This window comes from Lissotriton vulgaris, chromosome 1_1 (genome assembly GCF_964263255.1).
Source record: "Lissotriton vulgaris chromosome 1_1, aLisVul1.2, whole genome shotgun sequence".
Lineage (NCBI taxonomy): Eukaryota > Metazoa > Chordata > Amphibia > Caudata > Salamandridae > Lissotriton > Lissotriton vulgaris.
Window position 1 is genome coordinate 329,063,920 of NC_141685.1, and position 23,293 is coordinate 329,087,212.

A 23,293-nucleotide genomic window follows, 5' to 3' on the forward strand; every position below is an offset into this window, starting at 1 on the left:
TAAAATGCAGGAGCTTCCAGGAAAAACACATCTTAGGCCTACAAAATCCAGCTAACATAAGAAACAAGCATTTGCAATGCAATCGGTCTCGCCTTTGGGACCTATGTATTTAGCTAAGCAGCACATTAGCCTGGGTACTGAAACATCTATTGTTCTTTAACATGGTGGAAAGTAGGCACAAAACTGCGTGACACACCAGGTATGGGAACACATGGAAGGAAATATTGCATTTCAGTGTGAAATGGTGTAGTCCAAAGCTCTGTTTTTAATATAAAATCAGGCCTTTGGTGGTCATATCACTGAAAATACAAGATTGGAAAAAAATATTATTGTCTACGGGGGCTCGTGGAAGACAATATCGATGCACTGGAATATAGAGGATGCTAAAGTGATTCTGGTATTTTATTGACCTCTGCTGATCGTTTTCTATCAAGAAATAGAGGCAGTTGCCAGAAAAACTAAAAAAAGAAAGTCCCTCAGCAGAAAGCAATTCTGGTATTTTACTGACGTCTACTGGTCCTTTTTTATTAAGACAGTTAAATAGAGGCAGTTGCACAGAAAAAAGTCCCTAAGTGGAAGAAGACAAGTCTTAGGGTTGATCTTCAGAGCCCACAAAGTACATACACATATAAGTATATACTAATATATAAGTATATACAAGAGGTCTCGAATGCTCAACCTAAAAATGGCACATTGACTTTATGAGATTGCATATAAAATAAATACATTCACTTAGTGTGACTGTGTACATCTAAATTAACACGTTCCATAAACACATTGAATACATGAATAAATGTCAGCTGTATACACAAATTCTACATGATAATGGTTTTAGCCAGTTTCATCTATTCATAACATGAATTTCTCCACTTTTACTTTGAAGTATCCTCAAATACATCACGATTCACATTATTACAATTCACATTCTAATGCCTCATGTTAATACAGTGAAGAAATATATGTGGATGCAGACAACTTGCGTTTATTATGCCTGCTCCTAGAAATGAAAATGGATTTTGCGCTCATCACAGTATTATTCTAAAATTCTGCATTTCAATCAGCAATCCCCTTTTTTGGGCCTTCCACCTCTACATTTGTATAGGGTTCTTGTGAGACATTGTTTTCTTTGTTAACTGGGGTGGTAGCCCTGTTCAAGCAAAAGCCACAATCCTTGTCAGGGTGAACCACAAAAGTCACAAAATTATCCTATGCTTAACCCTCTGATAGCTTGCCACGAATGCAGTCAGGCTTAACTTAGAGTAAATATGTAAAGTATTTATGTTGAATACAAACAGTAATACAAAGAATATACAACACAATAAAAATACCACACCAATTTAAATAAATAGAGTAAATATGAATACATTATTTTGTAGGAAGGTGGAATCTGACTACATGGTTGCCCCCACTTTTTTCCTGGTGTTTTGCTGTTTTTTGACTTAGTTTGGCTGGAATCCTGCTATCCGGGTCACAGCCTAGCTGCTTCCTCTCTAAAATGATTGCATGTACTTTAGGTACACTCCAGATTGGTTACTGGGGTACCCTTGTGAGTCCCTAGTATATGGTACCTTAGGTACCAAGGGAATAGTTACCCCAGAGGCCTACAAGGGGATACAGCATGTATTATGCCACTCCTGGGAAGCCTTCCAAAACGGCACCACAGGACTGCCACTGCAGCCCGGGTAAGGTGGTGCATGCACCCCTTACTAAGAAATAGGTTACCTATATCTACCTTTAATCATGTATGCAGACGACACACAATTATATCGGAAAATCTCATCCTCAGAAAACATCATTTCACTTAATACTACCTTAATGTTTACTCAAAACTGGTTAACAGAGAATCATCTACTGCTCAACACCTCAAAAATGGAATTCCTGCTCATCTCCCTTCCGAATCTCATTCCAAACTAGACCTTTGGCCGAGTAACCTCACTGCTTTCAACTGTACGCCTCTCATCGTAGACGCAGCCAAGTCTCTCAGTATCATTATGGACAAGAACCTGGACATGAAAGGTCATATCAGCAATGTATGCAAAGAAGTAACCACTTGATGGGCTCTCTCAGAAATATCAAACCTTTCCTTCCTCTAAATGATTTCAAGCAAGAGGTCCGCTTGTCTTGCTGAGGTTAGACTACGGCAGTGCTACACTCCGTGGCCTTCCCAAGTACGCTCTGGCTTCACTAAGTGCTGCACTTAACTCGGCTGCTAGACTGGTTACTGATACCAAGCGAAAAGATCATATATCCCCAGTCCTAAAATCCCTCAATTGGTTGCCCTTTGAATCACAAATTCAATTAAAGATTGCTGTTCTTACACACAAAGCCTTTCACCTTAATAATCCTACGTACCTAGCAAAAACACTTAAACTATCCTGTGGCGTAAGAGCTTCAAGAAGTGCCCCTACCCTCCACCTGAAACCACTCATCCTTAAGAAAAATAAAAGTTGTCACTGAGCTTTCTCCGGAGCTGCCCCTAAGATTTGGAACTCTCTCCCACCGGAAGTTCGCAGAATCTCCTCATTGACGGCATTCAAAGTGGAAACTAAAAGATTCCTAATGAACAAATTCATACCCTAATAGGGTTAGACTCACAGGCCCGTTGACATTGCACCTGCCGACTTTGTTCTTACTTTTGATACAGCTTCCCCTTGTACACTGTGTTTCACCCTTGCTACCCGCCTACACCTGTTTTATTGTATTACCATCCTAGTTGTATTGTGCACTGTATTTTCTACATTCATTTCTCCTATAGATCGCTGATTCGATTAGAACCTGCTTTGCATGAATTGCAAAACAGATATGTGTTTCAACCAGAAGACATTCTCTATTCAAACAAGTGTCCTGACAATATCTTGCATGGTTTTTGTGCATGTATGCCCTCGTATGCCATGATTGTTCACGCAAGATTCCAGCGAAGTCTTTTTTGTGTAATTTGCATAGCTTATTATACTTTTTGGAAACAGTATACATATTATGGAAAGGAAATAAATTGCAATTTTGCCCACCCCTACTATGAATATACTTTTTGAACATATTAGTCAAGAAAAACAAGCATTGCCAAAGGCAGTAAATTGGCTTATGGGTTTGTGAATGCATGATTTATTTTGTTATGTTCTTTGAAAAACTTTATTGTTGGAGGATCTAACAGATCCGAGACAATATTTTTTTTAAATGGCTAAAACCAAAAGCACATTTGTGGTCTTATAAAGCACCCATTAGTATAATAGTCCCAAGCACTGAAGGTAACGACTTTGTGTATGCACGTGCTCTTGTGTAAGAGCAGTATGTCATCACTCAACGTGATGTTAGCCAATGGCTGAAGTAGGCTGACCCCTTTCCCCATTCTGTATGCTGTAGTGGGTGGGAGGAACATGTGAAAGACTCAACATGTCCAATGGATGAAGAGAGCTGGTTCAAAGCCCACACAAGTATACTATATAATTTTAGTAAAATCAAAAGTCTTGTCTAACGCCAGACCTTAAGAAAATTATTAGTTAGAATACCTGATGCATCATCACAAAAAGAAGCCTAACATTATATTTCTGAATATACCGTAGTCCTTTGACTGAAGCCAAGCAAAGACTGAATGACTAAAGTCAAGACAGGAATGAAGAAGGTATTTATCAGCATGAATTTTGTAGTAAGAATTAAACGTTTTATACAAAAGAATGTTTTGTTGTACTTAACTAGGGGGCCCATGGTCTTTTCATGTTTCTGCAGTATCCTAGGTGTCACAGAAATGTACAGTTTTTACAACTATTTTTGTCACACAAAACATGGAAAACAACTCACAAGCAACTTCATCCTTTCAATATAATATAAAAACTACCCCCGGGGTAGTCCACCAGAATAGCGACAACAAAATATCACAGGTTGAGTTGTGTGGAACCCACTGGGAGTTAAGGGGATGCGGGTCCGAGGACCAGGCCATGACAGTCAGTTGAATCTTACCTGGCACGTAGGACCCAGGTGCAGAGTTGTTGTGGCTGCCCATGGTGCTGAAGCGGGAGCCACAGGGGAGCTAGTTTTGCCACGTAGATGTGCTAGTGAGGGAACGGATACAAAAAGCTTACAACAGGGCCAGTGAGGTGGTGAGTTGAAGATGCTATGGAATTCCCTCAAGGCATAGCATCAAACAAAGGTAGTGATAGCCAAACTGGACACCAAAAGGCCTTGCATTTGTCATCCCAAGTTGACATGGTATGCCTAGACGTGAGTCTTGTCCTCGCCATGCCACTGGAGTCAAGCTATACTGACTGATGAGGGATGATACCATGAAACCAGTCCTAGCATGCTTGTGTTTCCTGTCTGGGATGGACCTGGCCTGGCAGTTCCAGCTGGACTGTTCCCATGGGGAGCAGGGTAAAATCTGATTTGCATATGGCTGGTTCCAAACTGGAATGGCATGGTTAGATAAAACCGATGGATTTAAGCCCATATCTCTGACTGGGGGTGAGTGTCTCTCCATCAATTGTTCTTTTTGCATTTGGCACACCAAGAAGCATTGGTAGCCGAAAGCTCAGCGTGGAGTTACTTTGATGTACTGGAGTCCGGGGAAAAACCGTAGCCACCAAAAACTTGTAGAGGTCAAGAATCATTTCCAACAAAGCACTGGGCCACTTATTTTGGCAATCCCTCGGCGGGCCTAATGGCCGGTGATTCTTTGGTTCCGGAAGCCTTCTTTTACCTGCAGGGGACTTGTGCCACTAGTGCAAGCGAGTTCTGGAGTTGCCTTTAGTTCTCATATGGGTTCCTCCTTCGTGGGGAACCGGTCTCTGTTCCGGGACAACTTACAGTTGTGTCATTGCAGGGTAGTTGCCACAGGTGTAGAGTATCGCTCCTGTGCTTTGTGGAGGTCCTGACGTTGCAGACGAAAGTCTCTTCTTTGTCCTTGGTTGCAAGTCAAATCAGATCTGATGTGCTGGCAACGGTGGTGCACCTTAAATCCCAGATGTAGGGGTCTTAGGGGTCTGGGTGCAAGTAGCCAATGGGCTTCTATCCCCAGTGGCTAATCCTCCCCTGAAATGACCACATGCCACATTTGCTATCCAAAACCCTATATTTAGCAACTTTAAAAATGGCAGAAACATTCCTTGGCTGTTCAGACTAGGTAGCCAACCGTAGGGGTGTGGCTAGACGTCTGGGGGTGTACACCGTCTGACTACCTAATTTTCTCATCTCCACAGGTATAAATGTGCCGGGGGGCAAGGGGGCAGCTGTTTTCACTTTTGAGAGGCAGTCTGAATGCATTTCAGGGGTGTTGTAAGCTTTGAAGTTCACCACCTTGATGTGCCACATCACTAGGCATCCTGTCGGGGAGGGAGGTCTCACCTCCTTACCAGCCAAGCTTTTGTTTCTGACTTCTGGGAATACTCACATCACCTGACAGATGGTTAGATTCCTGTCTTGGCAGCAGCAGCAGCACACTCTCAGCCAGGGCACAGCAAAGGCAGGGGCAATCAGGTGTGCTTGTCACATCAAATTCAACATGGGAAGCATGTCAGTTTAATGATACAAGTCATTTAATACCAAACACGACCCTTTTTAGTGGGACCATAATGGAGATGGAAACCTCATGGTGCCTGGGTGCCAGCCCATATTATCCTATGGCACGCTAAACACTTATAGAATCCCTTAATGGAAAGAGGCTACTGTAGGGACCTATAACTTCTGTGACCACACCTTTAATATAATGCACCCTGTGCACCCTAATGCACCCTGTCTCCTAGGCTCAGGAGGCCTACCATAGAGGTGACTGACATATTAAAAATAATGCTGTGACCTTGCCACTCATGGTGAGAGCAAAGTCAAGTTAGTGCAGTTTGAGCTGCTCATGCAATTTGCAATGGCAGGACTGCTGTCATCTGTTTACTTGGGTCACTCAGGGTGGCACAGTCAGTGCTTCAGGCCCTGGTGATACCTTTCAATCAATCAATCAATAAATCACGCCACTTGTATAGCGCGCTACTCACCCGGAAGGGTCTCAAGGCGCTTGGGGGAGGGGGGCCGCTACTGCTCGAACAGCCAGGTCTTGAGTTGTCTCCTGAAGGCGAGGTGGTCCTGGGTCAGCCGAAGGTGGATGGGGAGGGAGTTCCATGTCTTGGCCGCCAGGTAGGAGAAGGATCTGCCTTCAGCGGTGGCTCTTCGGATGCGTGGTACGGCGGCGAGGGCGAGGCTAGCGGATCGTAGCTGGCGGGTGGGCGTGTGGAAGGTCAGGCGGTCGTTGAGGTACTTGGGGCCCAGGTTGTGGAGAGACTTGTGTGCGTGGGTGAGGAGTCTGAATGTGATCCTCTTGTTGACGGGGAGCCAGTGCAGGTTCCTCAGGTGGCTGGAGATGTGGCTGCGTCGAGGGATGTCCAGGATGAGTCGGGCGAAGGCGTTCTGGATTCGTTGTAATCTTTTCTGTAGCTTGTCTGTGGTTCCGGCGTAGAGGGTGTTTCCGTAGTCCAGCCGGCTGGTGACGAGGGCCTGGGTGGCCATCTTCCTGGTTTCGATCGGGATCCATCGGAAGATCTTGCGGAGCATGCGGAGGGTGTGAAAGCATGAAGAGGAGACGGCCTTGACTTGTCTGGTCATCGAGAGGGAGGAGTCCAGGATGAAGCCCAGGTTGCGTGCATGGCCTGTTGGCTTGGGGGCGGTGCCCAGGGCTGGGGGCCACCAGGAGTCGTCCCAGGCGGAGGGTGATGGTCCAAGGATGAGGACTTCCGTCTTGTCTGAGTTCAGTTTCAAGCGGCTGTTCTTCATCCAATCGGCGACGTCTTTTATCCCTTCGTGGAGGCTGGTTCTGGCGGTGTCCGGGTCTCTGGTGAGGGAGAGGATCAGCTGGGTGTCGTCGGCGTAGGAGATGATGTTGAGGTTGTGTTGGCGTGCGATGGCTGCGAGAGGTCTCATGTAGACGTTGAAGAGGGTGGGGCTGAGTGATGATCCTTGCGGGACGCCGCAGATGACTTCGTTGGCTTCGGAACGAAACGGGGGGAGGCGGACTCTCTGTGTTCTTCCAGCGAGGAACGAGATGATCCACTTCAATGCCTTCTCTTGGATGCCGGTGTTGCTGAGGCGTTGGACTAGGGTGCGGTGGCAGACAGTGTCGAACGCGGCAGAGAGGTCCAGGAGGATGAGTGCCGCTGTTTCCCTGTTGTCGAGAAGGGCTCGGATGTCGTCGGTGGCTGCGATGAGGGCGGTCTCGGTGCTGTGGTTGGCTCTGAAACTGGACTGTGAGGGGTCGAGGGATCCATTCGTCTCGAGGAAGGCGGCAAGCTGTCTTTAAATCCCATGCCTGGGTACCACTGGTACCACTAACCAGAGACTTGTAAAAGGGTTAAATTCCTTGACAATTAGGGTTGCCAATTCACGTACACCATATTTAAGGAGAGAACACTGGTACCGGGGTCTTGTTAGCAGGCTCCAGTTCACTCTTAGAGTCATAACCATCAGCATTGGGGCAAAAAAGGCTGGGGTGACCATACAAAAAAGATCACTTTCCTAAACAAATAAACATTAAATAATACAATATTATTTATCAACATAAAAAATATAATCATTTTTTAATACATTTAATCTTAAATAATATTAGGCAATGAAAGTGAAAATTAGCAAACATATATAAAACGAGCAAAAAATATGTACCCAATAAATATTAAAATATTATACACCTATAAGTTTTAAAAACATAACAGAAATAACATCAGAAACAAAAAAATAAATTAAAATGTATACAGCGAAACAAATAATTATTAAAGTTATATAATAAATATATAAAAGCAATTTACAAAAAAAATTAACATTTCAAAAACAAAATATAAAACAACAAAACAAACACAAATAAAATTAAAAAAAATAATATGACATTAGGGAAAGCATTGGATTTCAGAGGGGTTATATTTACTACTCTCACTCCAATAAATGCATCAGTAGGGAAAGTGTTGGACTTTTGAGCAATCAGATTTACTATTCCCCCTTTAGTCTAAGCAACATTAGAGAAAGCATTGGATTTGAACTGTTAAGATTTACTATTCCCACTATAGTCCAAGCAACATTAGGGAAAGCACTGGACTTTATATGGGTTCGATTTACTCTTCCCACTCCAGTTGAGCAAAGGTAGAGAAAGCGTTGAACTTCGGAGATTAACATTCCCACTCCAGTCTAAGCAACAAATATTTTACATAATAAATAAACAATTAAAATATACATAATTTTTTTATCAATTAATACATTTATTAAGATTAACAATGAATTTAAAAGAAACTTCCCACTTCTGTTTGTTCTCCTACTGTTCCCCCGTCCATTCCCCTTACATCATTTTGTCAGTTTAGCGCATTTAGCTATTGCATATTCTGTAGCCTCTTGCTCAGTGTCTAAGACTGAGGTCCTAGCCTTCGAGTGGCAAACTACTCCTCCCACCTGCGGGAGTGTCCCTTGTCCGGCTGTTTTACAAACCTCTTTCCAAGCTCATTTACATTGACTATACTCACTAACCCTCAAAAACCATGTATTTGAAGAAGCCACACATGATCCATGCGACTGTTATCTCATATTTGGCTGCATATTGTTATGCAAAATGCTAATAAAAACATATTTTTCCAAAGGAACAACCCGTCCTAATCAGGCAGAAAGGATACATGTAATGCAGGCCATAAGCAGGCAGACAGGTTACAGGAAAAATACTGACAAACGAAGATGTGAGAAAGTATTCCTTGTTGCCCTGATCACCCCAATGTTTTAACTGATACTTGTGGTAATTGAATCTAAATGCTCCCTGGCCTCTGCTAACCAGGCCCATGGCAGGTGCTCCGTGTAAAAGGTATATGGAAATCAGGTGTAAATACAATAAGTATGACAACTTATCTGTAAGCCCCCGGTATGTACATTTAGAGGTCCAGCAAATTCAATGCACTCAAGTGTGCACAGCTGTGTCATTTTAAAAGTCAGCCCTGCTTTGCAGGCTGCTTTTAAATTAAAATTAAATGCAAATTCGACTTTGGTATTAAAGGTACTTTCAAAAGTCCTAAACTATCTTATTTCTATATATGTCACCCCTAAGGTCTGCCCTAGGCACCCCAAGAATAGGGTGCAATGTTAAAATAGGCAGAGACATTATAAAAGATGTTTTATATATCATGGCGAGGGAAAAACTGTCAATTAGATTTTTCTCAATTGTAGCACATTGGCTCCATAGACTAACATGGGAATACTTTAATAAAGTATAACTATGGAGAGGAGTGAGATAAAATCATACTTTAAAGTAATAAAATGACAGAATAAATCCAACAACTTGCCAGAGTTAGAATTATTATAGCTATCACAGAATATTATTTATATAACATTCATTTCTGATGTGCCAAAATTCAGCATTCCAACAGTCTCTCCTTACTGGCTAGCCTTTGACAGGCTGAGCCAAACCTATTTGATGAAGTTTCTTGCATAGAGACAACAGATATCTGGTGGGAGGAGACCTGCAGCTGCAGAGCAAAAGGCAAGATGGAGGTGTAGTACCCAAACTGGTCTTATAAGAGGGAATGTCAGTTAGGATAGGACACAGGCTCACCCCCAACGTTCTGCACCCTCAGGCAGACAGGAGCCCCAGTAATCGAATTAGCAGCAGGGCTGGAAGGGGAGTGTCATGGAAATGTAGTCACTCCAGTGAGTTGGCTTAGCCAGATCTTAACCTCCAGGAGAGAGTCTCTCCATGTTGAGATTTTAAAGAAAAGTGCTATCTGGGTCAAGGATCTGCCACATCTAGAGGAAGTTGTCATACCTGAGGGCGGCACCCTGCACTCCATTGGTCAGGGGTGCCCCCCTTATTGTCACCTCAGAAGCACAGATAAATATGGGAGAGCTGCCCAGCAACTCAGATCCTTGCCTGAAACTCCATGAAACCCTGGCCTGCATCAAGAGGATTGTAATCCAAATTACTGCACCTTCCGAATATTTTGGTCCTACAGTTCTAAGGACTGTATCATCTCCAGCAAGAAGAAACCAGCTGATCACTTTCAGGTGGACTTTAGAGGATTTGGCGAGGTGTATTGCAGGAGATGTAGTTCCAACATTCAAAGGAGCAACTCAGAGCCTCTGGAACCTTGGATTGGTGTTGTGGGCTCTTTGTAAACCCAAAAGAACGGTCTGAGATTAAGGTCTGCCTCGCTGAAATTCCAGAGCTTTTCATCATTGATGAACCTTCCAGGGGCTGCCTGAGGCATCGCGCCGAGCCAAGCTGCCATTGTCAAACACAAAACGGGGAGCCTTTGCTTGACATTAAGAGAAAATAATCCAAGAAAGTGACTACGTTTGGAGGCAAAAACCTGACCGGGCCCTACCGCTAACTGTATCCGGCCGGTGCTCCATTGCAGTCGGCCTGAAACGTTGACTCAAGGGCGACCAGATATTCCAAAGCGGAGTTATTGGCTTTTAGGCACTAGAAAGGTTTATTCTATAAAGAGAGTAGTAACTGGCTATGCACTGACTTCTACAGCTCAGTAAAGATAATTGTATGATGGAGGCAATGGCAGTTAAAGACAAATAATGAAATATAAAACACTTGTCAAGGCAAATCAGTTAAATGGTAAGTTATCAGTCAGTAGCCCAGAAATTCCAATTAATTACATAAAAGAAATCAACATACAAATAGGGCCTTATTACAATGTCATTCAGACTTGCGTACGACCACATTGTTTTGGGGAAGGAACCGCCCTACCATAGGACAGCGGTTCCGATAACCTCATTAAGATCAGGTCACGTGGTGTGGTTGCAAACTTCCATTTTTCAATGGGAGCTTGGGCAGAGGGCTGAAACTGCCTCCAGCACACGCTCCCATTGAAAAATGTAAGTTTTTAATCATCCCAGCACTGTGTGGCTAGTACCTATGGGTGCCTGCCACACTGTGCAGGGATGTTAGACCTAAATGCAGAGGCTGCGGAGGGACGGGCTGACAGGCTCCTTGAGCGTGTCGGAACTGCATCAGATTTCCCCGCAGGTTTAAACTCCAACCTACCATCATCCAAATGAAGCGGTCAGAGTTTAAACCTACCATATCAGTCGGAAAGCCTCTGACCATCAGTCAGACGCTTTCTGACTGACATCGTAATGAGGCCCAAAGTATCTTTAGATTCAGCCTTGAGTTTAAATTTAAACTTATGCTTATTGCTCAGGGTATATTGGTATTGTTCAGTACTTGTCATATAAACTCTATGCACATATATGCATCTAACATTAGCAGACACAAGCTGCATTGAATATTATGGTCCTGCGGTGTGCAGATTATTTTTATATTGCTTGCTACAATATTCACTTGATACATCAAATCAACTTTTTAGCATCATCTACATTTTCAGTATTCAGATACAATGTAAAATGTACATGTGCAAGCTGCTATCATATATCACTAGCTCACATTCTTGTGTGCTTTAGGCGAGGCAGGGAAGAAACTTTCAGAAAATTTTACAAAGTACTCAGTAAGCTAGTGATGATTTTGGACAGTTGCATCCAGTAGAGCAAAGATGTCTGGTTCCAAACCAGATTTTCAGGCCCACCAAATATTATGCAGCTAAGTATTATTTTAATTCATTGGGTCCTATTCACAAAGATATATTTACAGATGTAGTTTTAATTGTTTAAATCTTCTGCTACCCAAAGTTGCTAGTCTTTTCCCTAGTCATAATGTCTGGCTGTAGATTTGCTTGTCTACATACACACCCTCAGTTCATGTGGAAAGACATCTAAGACTGAATTTCCAAGTGTAAAATTGTTACTGCTAAAATTTTACATGTAGGTGAAGAGCTTCACCAACATGGCGGAGATATCCCTATGGGAAAGTATTGATTAATTAATAAAGTTCATTAATATTATGAAAAATACAAATATAAATATCAAATTTATTAAAATAAATGTGTTTACCCTAAAAATAATGAAATAAAATGTTAGGGCCCTATTAGGATGGCGGGCAGATCGCCCCCGCCGGGCCTGCGGTCGTCACCGCGGGCCCGCCATCATAATCAACCCCTTACTTATGATACAAAATGGGTTAAAACCACCCTGATTTTTTTATTTTATTTTTAATAATATTTAGTACATTGAATAAAAATTATAATTAAAGTTCATGTATTTTTACTATTTAATAAAAGGTATTTTTTTTAAATCTGTTAAATACAGTTGATCATAGGATTTTGTAGTGCATGAGTAGTACTACTGCGGTACTACAAAGTGAAGTTTGTGAATAGGCAACAAACAATGTGTGCAGATTTTAAATGGTTATCATAAAAATCTGAAGGTTTCTGGGGACTTGCTCAACACCCATGATTTGACATTCTAGATAGCTATCTAAAAAGGCAAATGAATAACTAAACACACACTTTGGAGTCAAATTCCACTAGTGGGGCGCTAGAAACCGTGGCAGAATGAATGCATCAATGTATTCTTTTGGGGCTGGCTATACTATACAATCTCTCAGAGAACGAATACTTTTTTATGTACTGATGAAAGTTATTTTACCTCTTCATTTCTAGTTAAAATTTTTATATGAGGGGACATTTTTAATGATAGGATGTGTGATAACTGGAGACATGTTAAAGGTGGATCTTAAGTGAAATGTTGAAGAATATATACAACGGTTTAGGATAAATTGGTTGTAATACATGTAATCAAGTCACAAATTTCCATGGTAAACTAATAATGTTATGTGATTGCAAAGATTCTGTCTAGAATGTTGGGAAAGATTAATGCATTTCAATTAACAAAAAGTGCATCAATTTACCATCCCATTAAATGGACATCCTTTTGTTTGTTTATATTTGCATATCTTGCTTAAGAAGACTTTTTAATGTTGAAATTATTTGAGAGGAAGGGATTGGAGATTAAGGTAGCCCATTAGGATGACGGTCAGACTTCCATCCGCACTCCACCCTACGGGTGCCCCGGCAATCAGGATACCACCACCACCATGGCAGTGGCCTCCTCCATTCCCAGCATTGTGGCGGGCGGTGCTCAGAGCACCGCCCGCCACAATGCTGGGAATGCACTGCATGCATTGTCATGCACAAGGTGACAGGCACCGCGAGAGGCCCGAAAGCAGAATATCCTGGGGGCATGCGTTGCCACCTCGGAAAGGCATGTTTCCGCCCCCATACTAATATGGATGGCGGTGTCTAGCAGACACCGCCACCATATTAAACCTTTTTCCACCCGGTCGACTTGCCGCCTTAACCCCCGCCAAACTAATATGGCAGGGGGTAAATGGGTGGCGGGGGAGAAGGTTGTAGGGCGGATCGCGATCCGTCCTACATCCTAATGGGCCCCTAAGGTTTATGTGATTGGGATTTTGAATGGTCGCGTTGCCTATTTGGCATATGATGCACAATAAACTTAAACATAAACTGAAACCGAATGGCCATCCTGCCAGAATAGAAATGCAGAGAAGGATTTTACAAGCACAATAATATTCTGGGTAATTTGTATTCTTAATCTGTTTGATGTTGTTAAATGTATTATAAAATTACAACTATTTCCTGTATTTTCTGGGAATTAAGTAATTGGTCACAATGATCTTGGACAAAATAATTCACGGCAGCTCAGGCAGATTATTTATCTGCCATCAGGAAGCCTTTATAGTGATAGGGGGCCAGGGGCTCTTTTAAATGAACAATTATGCTCAATTTATATTTCAGGAGAAAAGTATATATGATATTCTTATTGCTTGGCCAACATGTGTAAACATTGATTAAATGTTCACATTCTCAGGATGAAAATGGGGAATCCTTATCAGACATGGATGTACGTGCTGAGGTGGATACCTTCATGTTTGAAGGCCATGATACAACATCCAGTGGCATCTCCTGGATCTTATACTGCATGGCAAAGTACCCAGAGCACCAAGAGAAATGTAGAGAAGAGGTTAAAGGAATCATGGGAGATCGAGACACAATGGAATGGTGAGAACTAACCATTACTGGACTTTTGTAATAGAGAAATTTAGAATTATCTTGCTAAACATTGTTGCTAATGATGAGTGTTGAGACAAAATATTGAGTTGGAAATATCGACTTGCAAAAGTATTTAATCAAAAATATTGTGACATGGAAATATCGTCAGCAAGAATATCGTTGTCAAGAAAATAGATTTTAAGGCAAGTCATTTCAATTTCTAAAATATCTAAGGGCCTCATTATGATGGCTGTGGCACTGCCACCATCAGTCCGTCGGTGGCGGTCCCACTGCCATTAGACATTGTTTGATCACCCGCCACATTACAATGGCGTTATATTACAATGAGGTGTCCCGATAAGCCACTGGACTCAGGTAACGTATGGTAAAAGAATTATTGTCACAGTGGAGAACAGTCAAAACACATAAAAAAGCATGAAAATTACACATTTTTTTAAAGAAACGGTGCACAGAGGGTGAGGTGGCAGGTGCATGGGATTTATGATAGTGTTGTGAAAAGGGAAGGTAGTGCGCATATATACATCATCAATCAGTATTTACAACCTATCTAGCCAGATGACTGGTTTACACATATATGACAAATCATAACATCATCAGTGCAGATATCAAATTTCTGTCATCCTTGTTTTACAATAAAAAACAAAAAGCCAACGTTTCGACCCCTATGAGGAACAGGAAATTTTTCACCTTGGAGGTGAGGTCTTCATCAGGACTGGGGTGAGAGGGATTGTGAGGCACCCATTGACAATGGGATGAGGTTAGTGGGGTGACGTATCGAAACTGAACATATCGATGGATAAACATTTGAAGGATTATGTTCGAGGCATGTGGGCTGCTGAATTCATATCTGTGCATAGATCGCCGCCTAGTGTTGGGTCCGGATGATTGCACATTGTTGTCCTGGAAGAGTCTACGAAGTATCACGAGATAGGTGGCTCCTCCCTTGGACGACATTGTGCATGGGCATCCTCTCCATCCTCAGATAGTTTTTTTCCGCCATTGGGTTGGGATGTATTTTCTTAACTCTGAGTTCGGAATCGAATAAAAACTTTCTAAAAGGCCAAAAGACCTTCGAGGTCGTCGGTATTGTTATTCGATCGGTGCCGACAACTTTATTCCTGTTGTTTTCTACTCAGGACATCGAATCGGGCCACATGGCCTTTTCGACACCAAAGGACAGATCGTCGATGGAACGATGGCCATTCAAAAGATGCCCCAACTGTAACTCGAAATATCCACACATTGATAACACCCTGTGTGTAACAAGTGTTTATCTCCAGAACACAATGAAGCCGACTACTTAGCTTGTGCACAATTTCGATCAAAGAAGACACTTCGGATTCGACGAGCAGCGAGGCAGACGATGCAGAAGCCAGCGCCTGACCCGGAAAATATCTTTGAAGACGACGAAGAGGTCGTCGAAGCTGAAGACTCAGATCAGCAGTCGGAGCAGGGGTCTGAACATGACTCCAACTACTACGTCGACAACAAAGAAGACATCGTCGAGGTAGGGGACGACGATCCAGGCATCGGAGCCGTAGAGGACGACTCCGGCCTGGACACTGGGCCAAAAGGGAGTACGGAGCCCAGTACATTCATTGATACGCTTCCAGAGGCTCAGGTCGAGGCATCGCCGGAAGGCCTTAGCCAAGATCATGACATCGATTCTATAGCCCCGCAATTCCGCCCGACTAAGAATATAAGACAAGAGCCATTGGTGCAACATTACCATAGCTCGGTAAAATCGAAACCGAAAGTGATGGACCCAAAACAGAAACCGAAACTGATAGACTTTACAGTCTTCGGACCAAGAGGTATGGATCCATCGGAGCCGACCAAAAAGAAAATGGTCGTCGACCCGGCTGGGTCGCATTTAAGGGTTGTCGAGCCGAGAGCCAGTACACCCATATCCACGCCTAAGCTAAAGGCCGTCGAACCGACGAGATCGATGTCGACACCAAGCGACACAAACAAGGGACTCGAACCGAAGACTGTTGTCGAAACGAAACAGAAAGTCGACAAACCAAGGCCGGTGCACACAAAGACACTCGAGCCGAAGGCAAGAATCGAACCGAAGGGGTCCGTCGAGCCGAGGCAGTAAAACATCGCTCCGAAGCAGCAAGCTTCGAAGACGACACAAGGCCAAAAAGTGGTTATCGAACAAACAAAAACAGTCGGATCAATAACAATTACGGCTCCGAAGAAGTTCATACAGACTAAAAAGACTGTTGAAACACAGAAGTCCCTCGGACCGATAAAATTCTGACTTCCAACACACGTAAAGCCAAGAGCGGTCGAACCAACAACCGGATTCGAACCGACACACACCAAAAAGGCGATAACGGGGAAAAGAGATAAAGCACCTGAAGAGCAAGAGCCCTCAACAGATGAACAGTCAAAACTGTATGTTGACCCCGATACTGGCAGAGTTACCCTACTTAAGAGGAAAATCAGACCAGACACTTATGCTGACACCTATAAGATACCACTCAAAAAGAAAAGAGACACATCTACATCTCCAATTCTCTTTGAGCCTATCAGACTACATGTGCAAGAGACTTATAGATATTCTCCCACACGCACAGATGAGGATGTGGACTATGAGGATAATGAACAGTACAATTATCCGGTGGACAATGACCAGGACAACCAGAATCAACCATGGTCAGACCTTGTAGATCCTGGAGACTCTCAGCCCATTCCAGACAATACTGCATACCCTGTTAAGACTTTGCCTACAGAGGACACAGCTGCTTTCAATGCATTAATAGAAAGAGCAGCATACAATCACCACGTGGAGATGCATGCTGACCCCATTGAGGAAGACTTCCTCTTTGACACTTTCAAAATTTCGGAAAAATCCGTCCAAACATTGTCAATGTTAAAAGGAGTGCTTAAACACGCAGGGGACATATGTAAGGAAACAACCAGGGCACGGGTCATTAACCCCAGAATAGAGAGGAAATACAGGCCAGCACCAGTGGACCCTACATACATTAAGGGCCAGCTGCCTTTAGACTCTTTGGTAGTATCCAATGCACGTAAACGTGCTAATTCTCAGACTACTGGTGAGGCTCCACCTCCACATAAGGAGTCTAAGATTCTGGAGGCTTCAGGGAAAAGGGTAGCTGCTCAAGCAGCTAACATATGGAGAATTTCAAACACACAAGCCCTGTTAGCCAGGTATGACAGGGCACACTATGACACACTAGAGCAAATTCTCCAGCATCTACCTGACCTTTATAAAGAACAGGCAGAGTTCCTAATACAAGAGGAAAAGCTAATATCTAACGCCTCCATCAAATGTGCGCTAGATGCGGCAGACACAGCAGCCAGGGCTATCAATACCAGTGTCATGCTCAGAAGACATGCCTGGCTCCGCATCCCTGGGTTTAAAAATGAGGTTCAGAGCACTTTACTCAATCAACCTGTAAACCCTGATTATTTATTTGGTCCTGATGTGGACACAATATTAGACAAAATGAAGAAGGATACCGAGACAGCCAAGTCTATGGGAGGATTGTAGTCACAACAATACAGAGGCGGCTCCTTTTGTCAGACTCCACGCTGCAGGATCCGGCTGATGTACATAAAACTCCACCTCCCGACCTCACCAACACACTGGTAAAAAACACAGTGGGTTCGAGCGATAGGGCGAGGGAAAACAATAGACCAAGGAAGGGAAAGGAAGGGGGCAGCTGGGAAGGGATGGCTGAAAGACAAGAAAACAGAGTACTGGTTATAACTGTTCACTGAGAAACCCCTGCTCTCGTTTCACTCTCTCTACGTATGTTAAAGGGTTCACCTTTCTTGAATCAACGCTCTCCACCTCCTCCCTGTACAATGGGTGTGTATGTAGCTGCACCAATAGTCCCTATGGAATATAAACAACAATTACTCTCAGTTCGCCACTAGAATAAATGTGCAATTATCAGTATCATGGTTATACCTACCCCTCCTTGAATAAACCGTGCTCTAAATAAAACGTGTGTAATTCCACCAACTAAGTGTATCCAAATCAAATGTTAGTCTCTTACAAAGAGTAAGTCTGTTATTTCCAGAAAGAACAAGTATACTCCTTAAGGAATACGGCAAGACGTAGCTTCCTACTACTGTCTTCCGCTCCCTTCAAACAAACTCCGATGCCTCTCAAATAACAATGCTCCAAACACGGCAAGATGTAGGGTTTCCAACTATCTTCCGCTTTGGGAATTGGCCCAAAAACACTAGTGCTTTACTTCGTAGTGGCAGTGCGCAGAAGGCTGGCCCCACTACACTCTGCTCTCCGTTGTTAACACCACACGGATTCCACTACAATCATAGGCAGTCCTTCATTCCCATGATAAGCATCACAGTTAAGTAAATCCAGCAACGCGTTAAACCCCACGCGTTGCGTGCAAACTCACAGCACTTGAGCCGCTTCCTTACTGTCCGCTCTTCCTCCGTTGCTTGTTCCTATCCTTTCTGCCACGATGATGGATTAACAGCAGGAACGTCAGGAGGAAAACAAATGAACAGGAAACACCGTTCCCGCTCTAATCGGCAGAATCCAATATACTCCGCAATACTAGCGCGTTCCCCTTTCACGCGCGCTGGAGCCAAAATGACACGGACAAAACTTCTCTATACAGGAACCAAAGAGAAGACAAGAGACAGCGCTCTACTATGGAACAAAAAGCACTGTAGGTCACAAAATCATGAACAGGAAGCGATGGGTCCACCCAGCTTTATAGGACCACGCCCCCTGTGTAAGCATTCTGGGATTTGTAGTTTTTAACGTTAGGTAGGCGCCTTGGCAGATCCTGACAGTATGTCCCCGTCCCTAGCGCCTCCTAGGGCCAGGCTTAGCAGGGAATCTCCGGTGGAAAGAGCGCACCGCCGCCGGGGCATGCACATCCGTACAGAGCTCCCAGGAATCATCCTCCGCGGTATACCCCTTCCATGATACCAGGTATTTAAGAACACCCCTGCACCACTTGGAGTCCCTTATGCTCCTCACCTCATATTCCATTCCCCCATCGCACAACACTGGCGGAGGGGCCGCCCTGCGAGAGGAAAGAGCAGGTTTCAGCAACTGTACATGGAACACAGGGTGTATGCGCAAGGAACCCGGCAATTTCAGCTTGTATGTTACAGGGTTCACCTGTTTCACGATGGAATAAGGGCCGATGTACCTTGGGTGGAACACGCTGCGCAATTTAAACTTAATGTTCCTGGTAGACAGCCAGACCTTATCGCCCACCACATACTGACGACTCTCTATCCTGCGGCGATCCTCCCACCTCTTGTACACTTCTTTTGCCTTGTTCAAATGCACCTGCACTCCCTTGTGTACCTTCCTCAACATCACGACCCTTTCCTTAACTGAGGGCTGGTCTTGGAGATCAGGGGGTATGTCAATCGGCAATGTTTTCGCATCAAATCCGAAATTAGCTTTGAATGGCGACATCCCCGTTGAACTGTGCCAAGTGTTATTATAGGCTAGCTCCGCCATCCACAAAAGATCTACCCAGGATTCATGAGCTTCTTTAGAGAAACATCTCAAATATTTCTTTAACGTCTGGTTCAGACGTTCTGTTTGCCCGTCTGTTTGTGGGTGGAAGCTGGTAGACAGATTGGACTCAATATTCAGGGCGCGACACCACATGCGCCAGAACCTGGCAATGAACTGAGGTCCCCTGTCGGACACGATCACTCTAGGAATACCGTGCAGACGGACAACGTTGCTAGCTAGAAGTTGTGCCATTTGGCTGGCATTTGGGAGGTTTTTACAGGGGATGAAGTGCCCCATTTTGGTGAGGCTGTCTACTACTACTAAAACAGCGGAAAAACCCTTGTCCAACGGAAGGCCAGACACAAAATCCAGACTTATATGCTGCCAGGGTTGATTGGGGGTAGGCATGGTAATAAGTTTCCCTGCTTTCTTAGTGGTTACTCCCTTTGCTCTAGCACAGATATCACACCTTGCCACCCATGCCGTGACATCCTTAACCAGGGTAGGCCACCAGAAATGCCTTTGGACGATATCAAGGGTTTTACGAACACCAGGATGCCCCACCAGCTCTCCCTCATGACCCCAACCAAACGCCTTTTTCTGCAAAGGTGTTGAGGGCAGGAACAACTTATTCTGAAAGAAAGGCAACCCATTTCTCACCTTCCTCTCTGCTATGCCATGAGCCCATGACATCCAGCCTCCCGGATACTGATGATTTCTTACATCATCCAAAAAGGTCTCTGCTCTTACTATGCATAGGACTTTCCCTTCAGGAATGATGGCCTGTTTCTCCTCCACACTATCTGCTGGCATAGACTGTCGAGATAGGGCATCTGCCTTTCTATTTTCAGACCCTGGGCGGAAGGTGACCACAAAATTGTATTCGGCAAAAAAAAGCATCCATCTCATTTGCCTTTGGGTTAAGTGTCTTGCAGATGACATAAATTGCAAATTCCTATGGTCAGTATACACTGTGATGGTATGAAAGGCCCCCCATAGGTATTGCCTCCACTCCTGAAAAGCCCTCTTGATCGACAACAACTCTTTCTCAGCTATAGTATAGTTGAGTTCAGCCGAACTCAACTTCTTTGACAGAAAGGCCACCGGGTGCAACTGCCCTGTACTCACATCCCTCTGTGACAACACCGCCCCGATAGCTTCATCCGAAGCATCAGCCTCTACAATAAAGGGATGTTCTAGATTGGGATGGGACAACACCGGGGCTGTAATGAATGAGGTTTTAAGAGTTCTAAAGGCCTCCCCTGCTTCATTGGTCCACTCAAAGGGCTTACCCTTCCTCAAAGTCTGGTAATAGGCACAGCCGTCAACGAGAAATGCAAAATAAAGCGACAATAGTAATTCGCGAAGCCCAGAAAACTCTGGACCTCTCTCACATTCTTCGGAACCGGCCAGTCACGCACTGCCTCCACCTTACGTTCTGACATTTGCAACCCCAATGGACTGATCATTACCCCCAAGAACTCCACACTATACACACCAAACTCACATTTACTGAGTTTCACAAATAGACTATGTTCTCTCAACTTAGCCAGTACCTTGCAAACATGTTCCACATGACAGTCTTCCTCCATTGAGTACACCAGGATGTCATCTATGTACACGACTACAAACAAGTCGATGAACTCCTTCAGCACATCATTAATCAGGAACTGAAACGCCGCAGGGGCATTACACAGCCCAAATGGCATGACTAGATATTCGTATAGGCCATACCGCGTCTTGAAGGCCGTCTTCCACTCGTCCCCCTCTCGAACCCTGACCAAGTGATAAGCACCTCGCAAGTCCAAGCGAGTATATATCACAGCTTCCCTCACTTGATCGATCAACACTGTAATGAGGGGGAGAGGGTATCGGTTCCGGATGGTATTTTTATTCAAGACGCGGTAGTCCACACATGCCCTCAAATCACCATTGGCCTTTGCTATAAAGAAAAGTGGAGAGGCTGCAGGGGAACGTGAAGGTCTTATGAATCCTATGCTCTCATAGTGAGTGATATACTCCTTTAAATGAGCGGTTTCAGGAACAGACAAAGCATATACACGACAGGTAGGAATCACTGCCCCATCAATCAAATCAATCCTACAGTCGTAAGCCCTATGAGGCGGTAGCTTCTCTGCTCGGCTTTCGCTAAAGACATCCTGAAAGGTTTCGTAATGTTTCGGAAGCGTCACCTCCTTCTCGGCAGCTGTAGCCACCATGAATTGCAAGGCTAGCACTGCCACTGGGGAAGATACATAAGGCACCAAATGTTCCTTGCAAAACCCTGAAGAGAAATGCACTGTGCGTGATTTCCAGTCAATGGAAGGATTATGAAATGTGAACCAAGGCATTCCCAAGATTATTTCATATTGTGGAGCATCGATGATATTCAATTCCACTTTCTCTACGTGTCTCCCTTCTGACACCTCTATAGACAACTCCACCTCAGCAGTTTTCTCGGTTATGAGACCCGATTTAATGGGCTGCCCATCAACTGCTAAAACCTCCTCGGGATTGCCTCTGGGTACCCTAGGTAACAACAGACGGTTCACCATCCCGTTGTCGATGAAATTCCCTGTGGCCCCTGAGTCTAACATAACCATTACCGAATGGATTTTTTGCTCGCACTCCAAGGACATCTCTAACACCAAGTGGGACTCGGTTTCCCCTATCCCAGAGGATGACAAGGATGTAAGTTTCCAGTCGGGGATCTCCTCCGCCTTAGGCAAGGATGATTGCACTTCTTCCCTCTCTCCTGCCGTACTAGAAATCGCCACCCTTTGATTTTTATTCCAAGTATTTGGAGTCTTGGGTTTTGAAGGGCATTCTCTTACATAGTGTCCCTTCTTCCCGCAATACATGCAGAGACCTTGGACTCTTCTGCTTTCTCTTTCTGTTTTCGATAAAAGGGGCCTAATAGCTCCTATTTCCATTGTTTCCACCCCGGCCTCAGCGGAACCCATAGCCCTAGAAGGAAAACTTACATTACGGGCATAGCCCCTGTCCCATTTCCTTCTATCCCCACTTCGCTCAGTCAACCTACCATCCAACCGTAATACCAAGTTCACCATATCTATACAGGTAGTGGGCTGCGGGTCTATGTGTGCCACTGCATCCTTCAGTTCATCCCTTAAACCCTGATAAAACAGGGACATTCTTTTACCCTCTGGCCATTCCGTTTCGGCTACTAAGCGATTGAAAGTAGTTAAATAGGTTATCAGATCGCTTCTCCCCTGACGCAATGAAAGCAACTCTTTGTCAGCACTGAAATTAGTGGCCCTTCTGTCAAAGACTTTCTCAAACTCCTCCCTGAATACATTCCAGTTGGACAGCATGGCATTGTCTCTTTTGACCAAGGGCACAGCCCAATTGGCTGCATCCCCCACCAAATACGACATGGCAAACGCAACCCGGGAGTGATTCGTAGGAAAAGACGCTGGTTTACATGAAAAGTGCAACAATATTTGCGTCATGAAAGCCTGTGTTTTGCGTGGATCCCCCCCATACCGTTCTGGAGTAGCTAAAGGGATAGGGGGAGGAACAGTAACTTGAATCTGGGATGCGCCTGAAGAAAAAGGGTTCTTTGATAATTGCTCAACCCTATCTTTCAGAGCAACCGCTTCGGCTTTGGACGCTACCAGTTCTTGTTGAACCAAAGCCAAAGCCCTTAACACATCATCCAAGGTGGCCATATGTACCCCAACCGGACCAGGCAGAATGCAATTCGTGGGTTCGTGATTCTGTCAGACTCCACGCTGCAGGATCCGGCTGATGTACATAAAACTCCACCTCCCGACCTCACCAACACACTGGTAAAAAACACAGTGGGTTCGAGCGATAGGGCGAGGGAAAACAATAGACCAAG

At 44.3% G+C, this 23,293-nt stretch overlaps 1 protein-coding gene across 1 annotated transcript in view; it reads left to right on the forward strand.

The window, feature by feature from the left end:
* Nucleotides 1–23,293, forward strand: part of LOC147747129 (cytochrome P450 4B1-like) — a 155,805-nt gene that overhangs the window by 59,373 nt on the left and 73,139 nt on the right. Inside the window, exon 8 of the mRNA XM_086952387.1 lies at nt 13,732–13,922. Coding sequence (XP_086808513.1) covers nt 13,732–13,922 — 191 coding nt within the window. The remainder of the gene's footprint in view (nt 1–13,731; nt 13,923–23,293) is intronic.